At 44.7% G+C, this 18,656-nt stretch overlaps 1 protein-coding gene across 2 annotated transcripts in view; it reads right to left on the bottom strand.

Moving 5' to 3' along the window:
• Positions 1 to 4,938: 4,938 nt before the first annotated feature.
• Positions 4,939 to 18,656, bottom strand: part of LOC134948524 (protein SET-like) — a 59,100-nt gene continuing 45,382 nt past the window's right edge. For both annotated transcript variants that reach the window (XM_063936548.1, XM_063936549.1), the window contains exon 8: positions 4,939 to 5,535. In XM_063936548.1, coding sequence (XP_063792618.1) covers positions 5,357 to 5,535 — 179 coding nt within the window. In that variant the 3' untranslated portion in view covers positions 4,939 to 5,356. The remainder of the gene's footprint in view (positions 5,536 to 18,656) is intronic.

Genomic DNA, 18,656 nt, shown 5'->3' with positions numbered 1-18,656 from the left:
CGCTTCCCCTTGAAAGAACAGGTTTTACTGTAGGTTATACTTGCTGTATAGCCAAGCACAAACCACTGTTCTTTGTTAGAAAAGATTTTAGACAAAAAGGACGATGAATGGAAGGAAGTCTGCTGTGCACAGAGAAATATCTACCCCCAGGATGACAACTTTTGGCCTGATTCAGCGTTGGATGAAAGTTTGAAAGTGGGCGCATCTTGCGATTTCTAGCAAATTGCGCATGTGATGCAGCTGACATATGCAACTTGGAGCAGCTACAAACAATTACAAGTCATACACATCTAAAGGGGGTATCCAATTACCCGCTGTCAATGACCACGGGTAATTGTATTGCCGAGGGATATCCTGTTAGCCCTGATGCAGCGCTCTCATCCCAACGATGCCAGCATTTATTGCGGATTATGCCTCAGGCACCCGAAGCATAATCCATGATAAGCGGGCTGCTGGAGCAGCGATAACACATGGGAGCGGGTACTTATCCCTGATCCCATGTGTCTTTGCGCTATCGCAGATCCGTTTTCGGCCTGTAATAAAATACTGCGATAATGACCATCGGTCATTAATCGCGATATCTTGTGGTTTTCATTAGCTGAAAACAGATCGGGGCTAATTGGATACCCCCCTAAGTTGTTTCTCACCAGTGGCTGAATAGGTGATATAGGGGTCTATTTACTAAGCCTTCAATGGAAGTACCAACCAATCACCTCCTGTAATTTTTCAAACACAGCCCTTAACATGGCAGTTAGGAGCCGATTGGTTGTTACTTTATCTCCTTCCACTTTATTTCTCTCTAAGGCTTAGTACATAGACCCCATAGGGACAAGCATCCCGTAGGCATATAGTCACAGTTGCAGCCTATACTTAGGTGGCGTGAATGCTGTGTGCATGCCATTTTCATTCACACCTTATGGGGTAAGTGTAAATGTCAATACAGGTTGAGTATCCCGTATCCAAAATGCTTGGGATCAGAGGTATTTTGGATATGGGATTTTTTGCACACCATAATGAGATATCATGGTGATGGGACCCAAGTCTAAGCACATAATGTATTTATGTTTCATATACACCTTATACACACAGCCTGAAGGTAATTTTAGCCAATATTTTTTATAACTTTGTGCATTAAACAAAGTTTGTGTACATTGAGACATCAAAAAACAAAAAAGTTTCACTATCCTACTCTCACTAAAAAAAGTCAGTATTTCGAAATATTCCGTATTTCGGATATTTGGATATGGGATACTCAACCTGTACTAGTGATGGCAGCCATTGTCTCGGCCGGAAGGTGCAGTCACAGAAGAAAATCAGTCAAAATAAGGGCGGATAGTTGCATAGGACGTCTGATCGCTGTGGCATTGGGAATTGTGACAGCATGATGCGTGATTCAGGACATTTTTCTCAAATATACTGACTTTAATTTTTTATACTATATTTGTGAATGTTATTGTTCACTCTGTTATATAAGATAACCTATATTCTACGCAGTTCTTATTACATATTCGGTGGTCTATCCTCACTACATTGATATACGATAATTAATTCCCAAGTCTACAGTTTCTTATTAAAGCTTGGAAGGGGGGTTGGGTCATAAAACTTTTTTTTTTTTTTACGGATTGCTTTCAAACAATGCAAAGTGCAGTGAATATACTGCAGCACTTTCCCCAACTAATGAAAGACCCAACACCAATAAATTACAAAAAATGTTTATACAGAAAAAATAATTAGCCACATTCACAAAACATAATTTCAAAATTTTAGGAAAATACTTGTACAAGCATCCACTGCAGGATAAAAGAAATACACTTGCACTGTTTAACCATAGATGAAGTATATGTTGAATTCTGCCTCATTATTGGGCATGCACTGGTAAAAGTAACCCAGCTGTGGCTATTTTGTTCAATAAAGATAGGGGAAGGCTTTATTACAGCATTAAGCCATCCTGGTCAGTTATACATTCATCACACCTTTCCTACTGAATGGAGTAAAGCATGTTACCATGGTGGGTTGACAAAATAAAATGCAACCAGTGTACTGGATGTGGCTGAATGTTGGGGTAAAGTTAACATTTTAGTTGAGACTTACTAAAATTAGAGATTGCCATCCGTGTGTACGCCATCGATGGCGAAACTGTGAGTGACCATCGATGGTCACTAATTATGCTATGGGAGACCAATCGATGGTTTCACTCATCGATGGCCATCCCTGTTATGTCTGTGAATGACCCTCGGGCCAATCACAGACCGGGCAAGGGGCTTAACGGGTGCTGGGGGCGGAGCTATGCTCCGTGTCCCAGCATCTTTAAAAAAAAAAAAAACTATTTGTTTAGGCTAAGCCATCGATGGAGAGAAACCATCTGGTTCTCTCCCATCGATGGCAAAACTATTCTACATCGGCCGTAAACCATCGATTATTAGGAATCATCAATGGTCGATGGCCATCCCTAACTGAAATGTGGCTGGAGTCTTTGTAAACTGTACTCATTCTATGCTACTCGAGTTAATTAAGTATGCAGTGCTAACACACAATTGTGGATACTTTCTATGAGAACATAAGATGTGGTGGGAAAGTAATCACAGTCAGCCCACATCAATGTGAAGGACTATCATGTTTAGGGGAGCGGAAGTCAATGCTAAGTGATATAGATACACAGCATGGGAAGGTCCACGCTGTCCTTACTGGAAAGAATGTAACGCAGTTTTACAGCACAGACAATGCTTTGTTAGTTAGTAACTAAATGATTTGCACAATCTATGCAATTTAGCAACACAAAGACAGAACAAGCTCAAAATATACCAACAAAAACAAACACCATACAGACAGTGATGAAGTATCATATTTTCATTGTTACAAAATGCCACATAATGTTGAACTGACTTGTGTTTTGGGATAAGAGGTCTTTTAAACCTTTTTCCTCTAAACCTAATATACGGTAAGTAACTATAAATGCTTTACTTAAAAACTATATTTTATTACACACCCCACTGTGAGGTTTTGTTCTCTAATGGCTGTTAGGTGGTCTGGTGTGTGTAAGGGGGGAATCTTTTTTTTTTATTTTTATTTTTTTAAACACTTCTCCATGACTTATACCTCTCATCCTAACAGATTTCTGACTCGACATTGTGGAGAACAATGAAGACAGGGCCGTCTCCACCAGTGCCCCCTCAATGTCACCAGGTTTACACTCCCAGAGGGGAAAGCTATTAGGGCCGTGCGTTGGAGAACGACTCACTAAGAATTGTCATCAGAAAGCGATGGTTGGCAAACATGGATGCCTCCGTTCCGATGGAGATGCGTTTCCCATTCAATGCCAGGTATACGATGGTTCCCATGCTTCTTTCCGATGGCTGCTGGACTGACTCCTGCTGCTTACACCATGAAAGAAGGACTCTGTGTCGGTAGCAGCTCCTCTTAGCACATGTGCAAATTGCAGCTAACCATTGTGCCTGAGAACTAGCATACCATCAATCGCAAGGCATGATGCAGCAAGGCAATGCCATAACTGTTCCATTGCACCCTTCTAATGGTAAGCCCTATAATGCACTGGTGAAGGAGGGCCCTTCCTCAGCTTTCCCAATATACTTTAAAAGGGCTGCGGCTCACAGCAGAAGACTGCATCAATTTTTAAGTTCCATAGCTGGACAATAGTGAAGTTCACATTTACAGTGCGAGTTACCCTAATGAATTGTTCTTGCAGGTCAAAGGTTTCTACTTCGTGGGTAAAAGGGAACATGGAAAGAGAAGGAAAATACAGTAGGTAATCAGTGCACTAAAATCCTGAGCATTACTCTGTCACGTGGCAGAGAATCAAGCATTTACCAACTTCCACCCCAAAAACAACTTTCAGTGTCAGGATTTGTACATGGTACCATAGCTAAACTCATTCAGCCCTCCATTACAGCGACACTACTTGTTTTGCTTCCTTCACACAATATTCCTATGCCGTAAATTACAAATGAAAAAAAAAAAAAAAAAAATGTCATATGATGAAAATAGAAACGTCATCAAGCTTGCTGGATGGTATTTATGTGAAGGTAAAGTTACAGTTGCCCCTACCAGTGGGATTATGCGATGGGATAAGCAAATGCTACAGAGTGCGCTATGTATATAAAAGAATATATATCGCATTGCTCAAATACACAGCGTTCGTGCCAAGTTACTCGCTTCTGCATTACCAAATAACTACCACTAGGGCGCAGTGTGCTCACATTTAACAAAAAAATGTGTTCTGCACTGCCATGGCCAAACAAAAAGCTGCTAAAACAATTATTGCAACATCTCTGGATATAAAACACAAAACAACAAGGTATCCTCAAGACCAAGGGTATGCATCTGCTAGCTATTAACTCAATTATTTACAGCGGTGGCAGTTCAACTTCCAAAATGTTTGAGTTTCAGCATTGCATAGTAATCTACGCAACATAGCATGGTGGCTGATAATGTTTGTAGCCAATCACCTCTCTTTCTATAAATACACACATACACAGTAGGCCAGTGTACACACTATTGTAAGACGGGAAAGGGGAATGGGCACAGATCTGAGAAGTATGAGTGGATGGAGTGAGATGGGTTTTGAAAGGTGTGGTTCTCTTGGGAAGTCTAGGGCCAGGTGAATATAAATCTGATACTTGCCACAGAAACATATGGCTAACGGTCCGCAGCAGACAAGCACAGACGTGAAAGTAATTAATCCTGACATGGTGATAAATAAAACGGATGAATGAAAGGACCATCCCTGTATTACTTTAGAAATCCTCTCTGGTTGTCAAAAAAATAAATAAAAACAACCCAAAAGTCCCCTTACTACAATAGCCTGCAGCGCACTGCTTTCCTTCCCCCCCCCCCCCCCCCCAAAGTTGCTTTAACACATTGGTACCACCCCTGTATCTTAAAAACATCAAAAAAACATAAAATAAACACACCACACCTGAATTATAAAAATGCAAGTATATATCTATTTACCTAAAAAAAAAACTCATAAAATTTACTGAATCATTGTTTGCTTTTTCTTTTTAAATTAGATAACCATAATACACTTAGTATTTAAGTCTGGCTCCTGTGTGCCTACTCTGCAGTGCAAATACTATGGATGACTGCAATGGGGTAGAATGTCTGTCCGCTTCCCCACTACATGATCTAGAAAAGCGTATGAACGCATCGTCCCTGATTAGACATGCTTGTGGAGTGGGGTAGGGGAAGCCCTGCAAGGTTGAATGATTCTATGACGGTGTAACTCACTGTGTTTTCTGCAAACCATTATTCCCTGCAGTGCAACTCGCCTTCTAGTGGGGGTGGAGCGGCTTTCCCTACACCCTCCTAATCTCAAGCTATGGAACACCATCTTCATATCCTACTCAGAGTTGCCTCCTTCTTCTTCTTCTTCTTCTTCTGCTGCTGCTGAGGAATTTTCTGAATCCTCTGCATCCAGCACAATACCGGTCTCCTCCCCGATGGTTGACTCCACCGTTTCCTCGGGCACAGAGTCCCCTTCCACGTCATCCTCTTCATCGTCATCTTCATCATCAGTTCCTGAAGAACACAAAATAAAAAAAATAATATATATGAGTATCCCCGACATAGAAAAGAAACCTTGATGTGTAGGTAACAGTCGATTACGTTGTAAGTTGGGTATGACCCCGCTTTCTCTTTCATCCATCTGGGGGACGCTGCACCGTTACTTGTGGGGTTAGAGGTGTGGGGTTGTGGAGTTTGGCACAGAACTATTAAAACCTGACTCCTCCCCCCTCTAACCCCTCCCATCTCCTTCCTGCCTAGCCAGCACCTCAGTTTTAGTTTTGTGCCTGTGGAGTACATACACAGATTTTTTTCTCTGAAGATAGTTAGGTATTTTCTTATTTTATTACTTGTAGTGCCTAGTCCATGTGTACAGGTGACAGGTACTACTAGAGTGGGGTTAGCTAGAGTTCCCACTCTATTCTGCCGCTGGAGGCAACCACACTTCGGTCACGGGGGCTTGATTCCTGTTTCTAATAAGTCGGCAGTGAGAAGGTACAGCAGGCATTCCCAACCACGGTCCTCAAGGCACACTAACAGTCCTGGTTTTAGTGATATCCAGGCTGCAGCACAGGTGACTTAATTAGTAGCTCAGTTATTTTGATTTAACCATCTGTGCTGTAGCCTGGATATCACTAAAACCTGCACTCTTGATGTGCCTTGAGGACCGTGGTTGGGAATGCCTGAGGTACAGGATTGACACAATCTGTCTCTGACAGTATTGGTCTATCCTTCATATATATATTATATATATTACCTTGCGTGTCCTCCCCCCACCCCACCACACTCTCTCTCCGGAGGTGAGCGGTGGAGCGCAGTACCAAGGATTTATTAATTCCTACTACTGTTTTGTTGGCTGAGTAGCCCGAGAGAGTGGCGAGTCACTCCCCGGAGGATCGCTAGATGCTGCCCGAACAGAGCCGCTGTAAGTAGCGGCGCGCGGGAGCTTCTGCCCGAACAGAGCCACTGTATGTAGCAGTGTGCGGGAGCCGCAGGCTTCCGGCTATAGCACGCCTACTCTGAGCTGCCCGGCGCTTACTTACTTAAAAGAAGGGACGGATTCCCGCCCTGCACTGCCTTGCGCGCACTCCCGTCCGGCGTCTGCAAAGCTCCGGGCGCCATCTTCTCCAGAGGCAGTATGGGGGACGCTGTGCAGCACACACAGCTTGGACACTTTTTCAATACTACTCACCCTGTTTATTCAGTGGGGGTCACCTAACAGCAAGTGTACTTTGGGGGCATAGTGTTATTCTATACTTTAATGAGAGTTAACAGAATTTTTTTCAATATAAATTACACAGTATAATTCACAGTACTGTTCACTACTCTACTGAAATTATAGTTCGTTGGTAGTGCATTTGTTTAAAAAACAAAAACAAAAAAAAAAAAAAAGTTTCATTATGACAATAAGCCAGATAGATCTACAAGGGGGAAGACACCCTCGGTGGTTTATTTTCCTGCTTACAATGTGGGTCAAGCCTCGCTAAGGGTAGCGCGGACGCGGATACCCTCTGTGCTTCATGCTCTGGTGCATCTGTGGTGGACCATCAGGGAGGTTCCGCGGATCTGTCTCTGCCTCCTTGGGCCAGGAACATCCGGTGTGGGCTCAAAATCTGGGCAGATGTCTTGCTGATTTAACTCAATCCCTAAACAAGTTTGTAAACTGCCGGCAGTTCTTCTGCTACAACACGGCCACAACCGTTGCCCGCTATAACTTTCTGGGGGAGGAGTTGGAGTCATTACCATTAAAGAATGGGGAAGTAGACCCAGAGTGGGACGAGGTTTCGGTCTGGGAAGATGCTTTTTCTACTAGCTCAGGTGTTAGATTGCTGATAGACACCATCCGTCAGACTCTTAATAACAGGGATATTTTATAGGAGCCCTGACTTAAGCCGGATTCTCGTTTCCAAGCCCCTAAGAAATTGAAATTTCTATATCCTTTTACAGAAGACAGCCCCAAAGGTAGACGCTCCCATTTCACATTTAGCAGGAGCTACGGTTATTCCTTCTGTACAGTCTGTGACGTTGAAAGATCCTACAGATAGGAAGATTGAAGCAATGCCTAAATCTGTTTTCTTTATCACAATTCTAGCTGGCGCTTGGGTCCTCAAGGCCGCGGATGACTGACTAGCACAGGTCATATCTGGAATGCAGTCTGACAATCCATCGGAAGCCATTCAATTAGCAGAACAGATGTCGGAGGCTCTTACTTATGTGGGTGAGGCCTTGGTTGATTCTGCTGCGCTACACTCCCGTATTTCTGTCTTGACAGTGACAGCAAAACAGTCTCTTTGGCTTCGGGTTTGGAATGCCGATTTTGACTCCAAACAGACCTTGTCGGCGGTACTCTTTGAAGGTGAGTTCTCTTTGGGTCGGAAGCAAAGAAGATTATTTCAGATACTACAGGAGGGCAAGAGCCCCTTTCTTCCAGTTGCTCCTCCGAAACCGAATACTACAAGGGTTCGGTCCTTTCATGTACAGGGCAAAGGTAGTTTCCATTCCCTTCGTGCTTTCTCCACATACCCACGAAAAGAGATTCAGAGGTAGAAGTAAACCTGCCGACAAACCTACTGCATGACGGTTCACGATCTCCGGAGGGAGCAGTGACGGTTGGGACTCAGTTACTACAGTTCAAAGAAGTGTGGCTCCTGTCGAAACCAGATCGGTGGGTGACGGAAGTCATATCAAGAGGATATATGTTAGATCTCGAGGAACCAGTCCCATATCGTGTGTTCATCACCTCTCTTCCAAACGGTCCCTCCAGACGTCGAACTCTTCGTCATGCAACAGCCACTCTTTTACGAAATGAAGTAATTCTTCTAGTTCCCGCTCAGCAGAGAGGTTGGGGATTTTACTAGTGGACAAACTGGACGGTTCGTTTCAACCCAAAAGTTCAAAATGAAACCCATCCGCTCGATTATCGTCGCCATGGAACCAGGGGGATATTTGGCTTCATTAGACATAAGACGCCTATCTGCTTGTTCCTATTTGGACGGGTCATCAATCTCTTCTGAGATTTCGCAGTCGGCCTTGACATTTTCAGTTTCAGGCTCTTCCCTTTGGTCTATCCACGGCTTCTCGGGTATTAACAAAGATCATGGGCCATGTGGTGGCAGTTTTGCAGTGTCAGGGAGTCAACATTACTCTGTATTTGGATGATCTGTTGATCAAGGCCCCGTCAGAGTTGATTCTTCACCAGAACTTGCGTCTCACAATAGAGACTCTACAGTCATTCGGATACTGTCCAGAATTCGAACACTGCTACATTTACAGGTGATTTCGGTTCTCCGATGCATGCAGGTGTTAGGCAAGATGGGGCAACCTTCGAGGCAGTTCCATATGCCAAGTTTCATGCTCGACCCCTTCAGGCTCAGATTCTCAACTGCTGGACTCGGACAGGGCCTCATCTCGAATTACAGCTGGTCCGCTTGTCTGTACAGACTCGTCAGTCGCTTTGCTGGTGGCTTCATAGCTCCAATTTGACCAAAGTAGTTCCGTTCACAATTTGGTCTTGGGTGATGGTCACTACAGACGTCAGCCTCAGAGGTTGGGGGCCGGGGTTTCAGACTCATCACTTTCAGGGGCACTGGACCAGTCAAGAGTCAAAGTTGCAGATCAACATCTTGGAGTTGAGGACAATCCGGTTTGCACTACTTCGGATTCAAACCAGGGTACAGGGTCATCCAGTGCGGATTCAGTCCGACACCGCCACGGCAGTTGCTTACATAAACAAGCAAGGAGGCACTCGAAGCTGATCCGCCATGACAGAAGTCGCTCAGATTCTCACATGGGCGGAACATTGGGTTCCGGCCAGATCCGCGATTCACATTCCAGGAATTGAGAACTGGGAAGCGGATTTCTTAAGCCGTCACACGGTGCATCCGGGAGAGTGGGAGCTTCACCAGGTGGTGTTTCTGACTCTAGTAGCCCGGTGGGGGATGCCCGATGTAGATCTGATGGCGTCTCGTCTCAACAATAAACTTCCTCTCTACGGGTCGCGTACTCAGGACCCTCAAGCAATTCTATTCGATGCACTGACGGCGCCGTGGCACTTTCAACTGGGATATGTGTTTTTTCCACTGATTCCACGTCTGCTTCAACGCATTCAGAGAAGGTCTTCCAATCATTCTGGTGGCCCCAGATTGGCCACGCTGACAGTGGTACACTCTTCTGCGCAATATGGTCGTCGAGGAACCATTTTGACTCCCTCTGCGTCCAGATCTTATGATTAAAGGACCATGTCACCAGCCAGGTTGGGTCGGCTGGCTTTGACGGCTTGGTTCTTGAATCCAACATTTTAAGGGGAAAAAGTTTTTCTCGTCCTGTTGTGTAAACGATGATTCAGGCTAGAAAGCCGGTGGCTTCTGGAATTTACCACAGAGTGTGGCGGTAGTTACATTGCTTGGTGTGAAAAGCGTGGTTTAACACCGGATTTGTTTAGAGTTCCTCGTCTGTTCTCCTTCCTTCAGGAGGGTCTCAATAAGGGTCTGAGACTTTCTTCACTAAGGGGTCAAGCTTCTGCCTGGTCGGTTCTTTTTCAAAGGAGACTGGCTATCATTCCAGAAGTTCAGACGTTCCTTCAGGGAGTTCTTCGGATTCAGCCATCTTTTGTTCCTCCGGTTCCTCCCTGGGACTTTAACTTAGTCCTTACGGCTCTTCAGAAATCTCCATTTGAACCTTTGGAATCTGTAGAATTGTGGTATCTAACGTTCAAACGTTGTCTTCCTATTGACAATTGCCTCCGCAAGACGAGTATCTGAATTAGCAGCTCCTTCTTGCAGACCTCCCTTGTTGGTGTTTCATGATGATCAGGTGGTTCTGCGAACAAAACCTTCCTTCCTTCCGAAGGTTGTGTCAGCGTTTCATCTAAATCAGGACATTGTCCTTCCAGCGTTTACTCCTCCTCCTTCCGGGGAGGATTCCCATTTGGCTCTCTTAGATGTGCTTAGGGCCTTACGGATTTATTTATCTCGTACGGATTCTATCCGTCGTACGGATGCATTGTTGGTTTTTAATTGATGCGTCCAAACGAAATTGGCCGGCTTCCAAGTACACAGTGGCTCGTTGGGTAACTTTGGCCATCAGTCTTCTGATGTTTCAGTTCCTGACTCAATTCGAGCTCCTTCGACTCGAGCTGTTGGAGCTTCTTGGGCTGTTCGCGGGGGTGCATCTATTGAGCAGCTGTGTAGGGCGGCGACCTGGTCGTCTCTCCAAACGTTTTAAAAAGTTTTTCCCGTTTTCATACTTTCGGTTTGGAGACTGCCTCTGTTGGGCGTCAAATTTTGCGGACGGCTATGCCGTCTACATCTCCCTCCTCTCATTGGCTTGCTTTGGGAAATCCCACAAGTAACGGCGCAACGTCCCCCAGATGGATGAAAGAGAAATAGGGATTTTTGTTTACTTACCGTAAAATCTCTTTCTCTGATTCCATCTGGGGGACGCTGCGATCCCTCCCATATGTTTGCCTGGTTTAACCAGTTAATTTTTTTCGGTCTATCTCCTTTGGCTTGGCTAAACGTTAACGGAGGTGCTGGCTAGGCAGGAAGGAGATGGGAGGGGTTAGAGGGGGGTGAGTCAGGTTTTAATAGTTCTGTGCCTAACTCCACAACCACACACCTCTAACCCCACAAGTAACGGCGCAGCGTCCCCCAGATGGAATCAGAGAAAGATATTTTACGGTAAGTAAACAAAAATCCTTATTTTTTTGACCATCTATTCTTCAGCACAGTTTTTTAAGAAATCTGTAGAGGATTGAGTGGTTTATAGAGAACACCTGCCGTGAAGGACCATAAAGAAACCTTGGGTGTGAGTACGGTACGATAACCTATTAATTAAACTATCGTTGGAGAAGTATCTCGTAGATCACCTCTGCCTATCTCTCTGCATAACTAAATTTTTGGTTTTTGCACATATTACACTGTATGTTTTGGGGTTTTTTTTGTTCTTTTTATTGCAACACATTGAGGATGTCCCATTCTGGAATATCTATGAAAATGTGACATTCCTAGAGAAAATTGAAAGAAAAAAAAAAAAAAAAAACACATTCTTTGGAGTATCCTGAACAAGGACTTTTTCTATTGGATGTAATGTATATGTGAACTTTGTTAATAGTGAGTAAGAAATATCTAACCGTGTTATCCATTTCTGACCTTTCAACCTTCAAGTGTGAGGTTGACATGAGACTAGCCCCACTTGACCAAAACTTGCTGAAGAAGAACTAGATACACATATCTCTGGTATTTACGGCATTGCCTGCTGAAAATACCCACTTCCTAGCTCTCCGACCCTGGAATTAATACAGCTGAAATTTTTGGGACATTTTGTTCCTACCATCGCATACCTCTGCTACCGAGCCTCTCAAAACTACTGAGCAAGTACTTATCCATCATGCAATACCATCAGGGAGGCATCTGATTGGCTCCAAATTTATTCGGCAGCAGGACAGTGATCCCAAACATACTACCAATGTCATTAAGAACCATCTTCAGCATAAAGAAGAACAAGGAGTACTGGAAGTGATGATATGGCCCCCACAGAGCCCTGATCTCAACATCATCGAGTCTGTCTGGGATTACATGAGGAGACAGGATTTGAGCAAGTCTACAACCAGACAAGATCTGTGGTTAGTTCTCCAAGTTGTTTGGAACAACCTCCATGCTGAGTTCCTTCAAAAACTGTGTGCACGTGTACCTAGATGAATTGATGCTGTTTTGAAGTCAAAAGGGTGGTCTCACATCAAATATTGATTTGATTTAGATTTTTCTTCTGTTCATTCACTTTGCATTTTGTTAATTGGTAAATATAATATATTAACACTTCTATTTTTTAATTTTACTTTGGAGCATTTTTTCCACACCTGCCTACAACTTTCACACAGTAATATATATTCCTCCAGTCCTGGACGGAGGTGCTTACTGCACCGAAACAATATCGTCAGCCTAAACAATGGGCGATGAAGCTAAACCATTAGAACATTGGATGGGTGAATATATTATAACCCAAATATGACTGCATTTTTAGGATGATATTTTTTTGATATGGCAATGAGTTGGTTATTTAATAAGTAATGTTTTGATTAAATAAATAAAAAATTCTATCAGTAAAGGTGTGCTGGTCTCACATACTTCACCTTAAAAGGTGATGCTGCTGTTGAGAATATATATTTATTTTTAATAGTAAAAGGGACCCAGCATCCCCTTGGACCACCTGCTGATTTGCCCCATCTAGTCCCCGCTCTGCCTGCTGCACTGTCAAGCTCCCTCCCTATAGTATATACCCATTCACATCACAGAGTAGTCCTGTACCTAAGGTCTGTCTCATCCCTTGCTGCAATGGGCATTGTTGGAGGGGTGCGTATCCCGGCTCCCACTGCATATGGATGATGGAGATGGGACACACCTTGCGTGGTCAAAGTGATTGGCAAAACCAGTGCCAGTTGCTGCCAATGGTAAAACATGTGAACAATCAGAAGCACAACTTTACACCACCACATAACTGACCCTAGGAATGACAGGTAGGCACAATTTACTTAATTTGATATTTTCCCCCCAAAATTTATGAATAGAAAAACTTTTATTCCAGGGTTGAAGTAAAAAAACAAACAAAAACAACAACCACCGACACTGGCACCTTGGTTCAAGAAAATTTGGGAACCGCTCCCCTAGGAGATTAGTTCTACAGATAAAAAGGTGTGTTTCTCATACTCTATTTGCCTATGGGATTTATTTACCCAACGTCGAGGTAATGGGAAGGCCAAGTACGATACATAAGGCTGAACTTTGGGCAGATAAGTCTGGCAGAGCGAAGAACTCAACATTAGCCAGGAATCCTCACAATAACTTTCACCAACATCACAGGATTACTCTGTTTTTAATTACCAATACCGTTCAGGTAGTCTGTGCAATGTCAAAGTCATTTAGGAACGTGTTCTAAAAATATTTTTATATTGGCATCATTCTGCTGTCTTGCCAGAGGTGAAGAAGTAATGGTACTACTGTACTAGTGTTACTTATTGTAAAATGCTTTTAGTATAGTACTTACAACTACATCTGTTATCACTGAGAACATGCAGACTGAGATCTAAACGTCAGCTGTTGAACCGAGCAAACTAGCGAGCTTAGTATAGGTGAGAGTATATACATTTTATAGCAGCATCACTACTGAAGTTTGCCACTTTAAACTGGCCACAAAGAGATATGAGCAGGAGGACCAATCAGAATCTGCATTATCCATTAATGCAACCTTCCCGTATACACATAACCATTCTTGTAGCATCACAGTCTGAGTTATCAACTAGGGCTACAAGACAATCCATTGAGAATCAGAAAAGATGCCCAAGCAGCTCCAAAGTCGCTATGGAGGGGAAAACCAGATAATAATGCAGCTTTAAAAGGGACACACACACACACACACACACACCTATTCACCATACGTCCAACTGGTTGACGTTGGGATCATGGAGACAATCCAAGCCTTCCAATGAGAGGGAAAGCTCTTAAGTTGCAATGCACAAACCTTCTCTTCAAAACCAGAATCATTTTGTTAGGAACGTTGGAGTCACTTGGTGTTGAGACTCTTGGACCTGCTTTGAACTGTGGTTTTTGGACTTTATGAGCGTGGAAGCAGTTGGACTTGATAACCGTGAAGATACTTGGACTTGCTTGATGTTGTAGGGAACTCTGTACTATTGGGGTGAGACTCCTAGAGCCCTCAAGAGTGTTTTCACCAATAGCAACTCCTCACTGTTCCCATAGTGCTTGTTGCACACACCAGTACTAAGGGGGCCCCTGGACTTGATACCGCCAGCAGTAAGAGCTCAACCAATAGACTGATGACCCAGAATGCACTGGGTAGCAGATGAGAATGAGGTACACAGCTTCACGTGGCACAAGGTGGATTAACTTCCATCTAGGCAGGTGTTTAACAGTGCAGATGGTATGCAAGCTTCCAGCCGGAGCGCTAGGGTTGGTAGATGGAGAACGCCACACCATGCCTGGCTAATGGCAGGGAGAGCAGGATACAGGACGCTGACGGGCAGAGATTTCAGCAGAGTATCCACGGGACAACGATTAACGTAGATAACAGAGACCAGTGGTTTACACAGCAAGGGTAAACTATAACCAGCACAGAGGAAGTGGCCAGCAAGGTATATAAAGGGTATCTGATCAATCAGCACGCAGGCAGTGAGGAGGGAGCAGTGATCTCTAATTATGTGCACCTCATCCAGGCAGAGAGCTGAAATCTGCATGTGTAATGTTGCCTATGTCCTGCGTCCCGGTTGCTAAGCACCCGGCAAGCATTAAAGCCTGCGAACTGTGGTTGCTAGGCGCCGTGGGTGGGGGGCGGTCAGAAGACATGCAGCGCCCCGGCCGCCTGGCAACGACTGGAAACTACATCTGCTACAGCCCGCCCAGCGGGTAGTAACACTTTTGATGAGAAAACAGTAAGCTTGTAAAAATTTGTAACTAAAACGACAGATGACCAAGTGGCAGCCCAGCCCAGCTGCTCTGCTAAGGACCATGGAGGCTATTTCTATCTGGTAAACTATGCCATCAGATTTTTCAGGAGCAGGCATCTTTGCTCTAATGTCAAAGAGGGAGGGTGAGGCCATACTCTGAGGTTCTCTGCACATCCCTGCTCTAATGTAAGCCTGACTAAATAGTTAAGTAATCCATTTAGCAATAACCTACTTGAATCTAAGCCAACCTCCACAGATGTGTCCTCATACAGTATTGCTGCAATCGTGCCAAACATCCCTTCTTGGTGGGCAAGGTCCCATTCGCTCTTATGTGCATCTTAATTGCAATGCAGCAAAACTGCTTCATGAGACTGCACTGGTTCATTTGATATGCAACACTTGTGTATCGGTGTACGACAGAGCCTAAAACTGTATAAAGTGCTACGATGTAGCGGCCGCAGCTTTTTCATGCCAAATTCAGTTCTGCTGCGTATACAGATTCAGACTCAGTCACACACAAATATACAAGTGTTGCATAGCAAATGAATCTGTGCAGTCTCAAGAAGTGGTTTTGTTGCATCCAAGACAAAAAATAGGATTTTAATACCTACCGGTAAATCCTTTTCTCTTAGTCCGTAGAGGATGCCAAGGATGCTTCAAGAACCATGGGGTATAGACGGGATCCGCAGGAGACATGGGCACTTTAAGACTTTAAAAGGGGTGTGAACCGGCTCCTCCCTCTATGCCCCTCCTCCAGACCCCAGTTATAGGAACTGTGCCCAGGGAGATGGACATTTCCAGGAAAAGGATTTATTTAATTATTTTAAAACTAAGGTGAGATACATACCAGCTCACACCTCAAACACGCCGTACAACATGGCATTCAAGCAACGGCATGACCAGCATCAGTCACAGACTGACTGAACTTAACTCACATGAGTGTAACCAAAACCAAACTGCAGATACAGCCCGCACTGGGACGGGCGCCCAGCATCCTCTACGGACTAAGAGAAAAGGATTTACCGGTAGGTATTAAAATCCTATTTTCTCATATGTCCTAGAGGATGCTTCAAGAACCATGGGGTTTATACCAAAGCTCTAGAACGGGCGGGAGAGTGCGGATGGCTGCAGCACCGATTGACCAAACAAGAGGTCCTCCTCATCCAGGGTATCCCGAATAGAATATATAAGAGCTTCCACTCCCTGAGACAGGTCTGGTATATCGTCATCTGAGTCAGACTGAAGAACATGGGGCAGTGTGCCAGGGGAGCCAGTTAGGGTTGAGACAGAGAGGGAGAAACCAGCACAACTTACTTCTACAGCTAAAGCAGTGCTTTGCCGGGCAGTAACTAGGAACCTTATATGAGGGACCTAGAATATTGCATATACATATAGTATATCACTCCACCCCACTACAAACCCCTTTGGTACCAAAACAAGGTGCTTTTGAGGGTCCTTGGAGGAGCAGCGCTTCTCTGCATGCAGCCTGTCTGTGAAGCAGCAGGAAATGGCACCTGAGCCACTGGTCCTACTCTCCGGGAAGCCCTGTCCCCTTAATGGAGCAGTTTTCCCGCATTATTTATACTGGCAGGGTTACAATTATACATAGAAAATGGGGTTAAAACCCCTTTTCAGCGTCAGTTTGTGGGCTTATACAGAGGGACAACAGCAGCCCCTCTCTGACCGGTGTGCCCGCCACCCTAATGCCGCCAGCGGAACTGGGGACCCGCTAACCGGGACCCCAATTCTGTACTCACCATCAGCGTGCCTTCAGCTCAGCAGTTAGGGGTGGCGGCATGCTGTGGGGGAGAGCGCCCACCGCTGTGGGCGAGTGAAGCAACCCCCTTCAGGAGCTATGTCCTGTCAGTGGGGATTCGGACCAGTAATCCTTGTAAGAGGTTGGTACCGGTTCCCTTCCTAAGTCCCACGACGCAGGCAGACTGGTGCCAACCAGTCCTGCCTGAAAAACTAAAATAAATTTGAAGAAAAACTCTGGAGCTCCAGAGAATGCACCCGGCTCCTTGGGCACATTCTTTTTAAACTGGGTCTGCCGGAGGGGCATAGAGGGGAGGAGCCAGCACACTCTGAAGAAATTTAAAATGCCAGGCTCCAATGGACCCCATCTATACCCTATGGTACCAGACATCCCACTCTCCCCTAGGACGTTAGAGAAATACTGGCACGTTAGATCTTCCCTACATGGTTTTGCCCACGTACAAAGTTATTTGCCTTACTACCAAATCAGAATCAGACCCTATGGGCCTAATGTGCAGAGATAGTTAGATTGGGGGGGGGGGGGACGGGGGTTCAAACTGAAATCTAAGTTGCAGTGTAAAAATAAAGCAGCCAATATTTACCTTGCACAGAAACAATATAACCCATCCAAATCTACGTTATATCTGCCCCACCTGCAGCGCCCATGGTTTTGCACGTTAGAGGAAGATTTTGCTTTTGCAATCAACCTTGAATTAGGCCCTATGTACCATTTTGTGGGTGACCTATATCAACAAATGCACCATTTAGTGCCAAACTGGTTCTTAATTTGGAAAAGTAAATAAAACAATCACATGACCGCTCTCTGATTTCATGCGTCGCTTCAACAGATGGGGTACTTACAGCTATCCACTCTGCAGTGTCATTCAGATTTAAGATCTATAGTTTTGCAGCATGGACGGGTGTGGTATGGAAGGTAGATAGTAACTAGGTCGACAGGGTCTCTAGGTCGACGGGTCAAAAATTCGACATGAGCTTTTTTTTAAAAAATTGTGTCGTTCTTCGTAGTGTGACCGGGAACCTCAATTAGTGCGCCATGTCCCCTCGCATGGCTCGCCGCTTCGCTCGGCACAGATTACCATGCCAATCGTAGTCCGCGTGGATCGTTAAGTATGAAAAGGTTCAAAAAGAAAAAGTAAAAAAAAAAAGTTGTAAAAAAATCATGTCGACCTAGAACATGTCGACCTATAGACCCTGTCGACCAACAGTGGTCGACCTAGAGACCGGATCCCGGTAAATCCTTTTCGCTTAGTCCGTAGAGGATGCTGGAGATGCTTCAAGAACTATGGGGTATAGACGGGATCCGCAGGAGACATGGGCACACTTTAAGACTTTGAATGGGTGTGAACTGACTCCTCCCTCTATGCCCCTCCTACAGACTCCAGTTATAGGAACTGTGCCCAGGGAGACGGACATTTCGAGGAAAGAATTTGTCAAACCACGGTGAGCATTTTACCAGCTCACACCTCCAGTATGCCGCAGAACGTGGCATTCAATAGAACACCAGCCAACGACATGAAAAAATAAGATTTTACTCACCGGTAAATCTATTTCTCGTAGTCCGTAGTGGATGCTGGGACTCCGTAAGGACCATGGGGAATAGCGGCTCCGCAGGAGACTGGGCACAACTAAAGAAAGCTTTAGGACTACCTGGTGTGCACTGGCTCCTCCCACTATGACCCTCCTCCAGACCTCAGTTAGGATACTGTGCCCGGAAGAGCTGACACAATAAGGAAGGATGTTGAATCCCGGGTAAGACTCATACCAGCCACACCAATCACACCGTATAACTCGTGATACTATACCCAGTTAACAGTATGAAATATAACTGAGCCTCTCAACAGATGGCTCAACAATAACCCTTTTGTTAGGCAATAACTATATACAAATATTGCAGACAATCCGC

This window comes from Pseudophryne corroboree, chromosome 8 (genome assembly GCF_028390025.1).
Source record: "Pseudophryne corroboree isolate aPseCor3 chromosome 8, aPseCor3.hap2, whole genome shotgun sequence".
In the NCBI taxonomy this organism is placed as follows: Eukaryota; Metazoa; Chordata; class Amphibia; order Anura; family Myobatrachidae; genus Pseudophryne; species Pseudophryne corroboree.
Note: the sequence above shows the minus strand (reverse complement) of the source record. Positions and strands in the feature narration are given on the sequence as shown.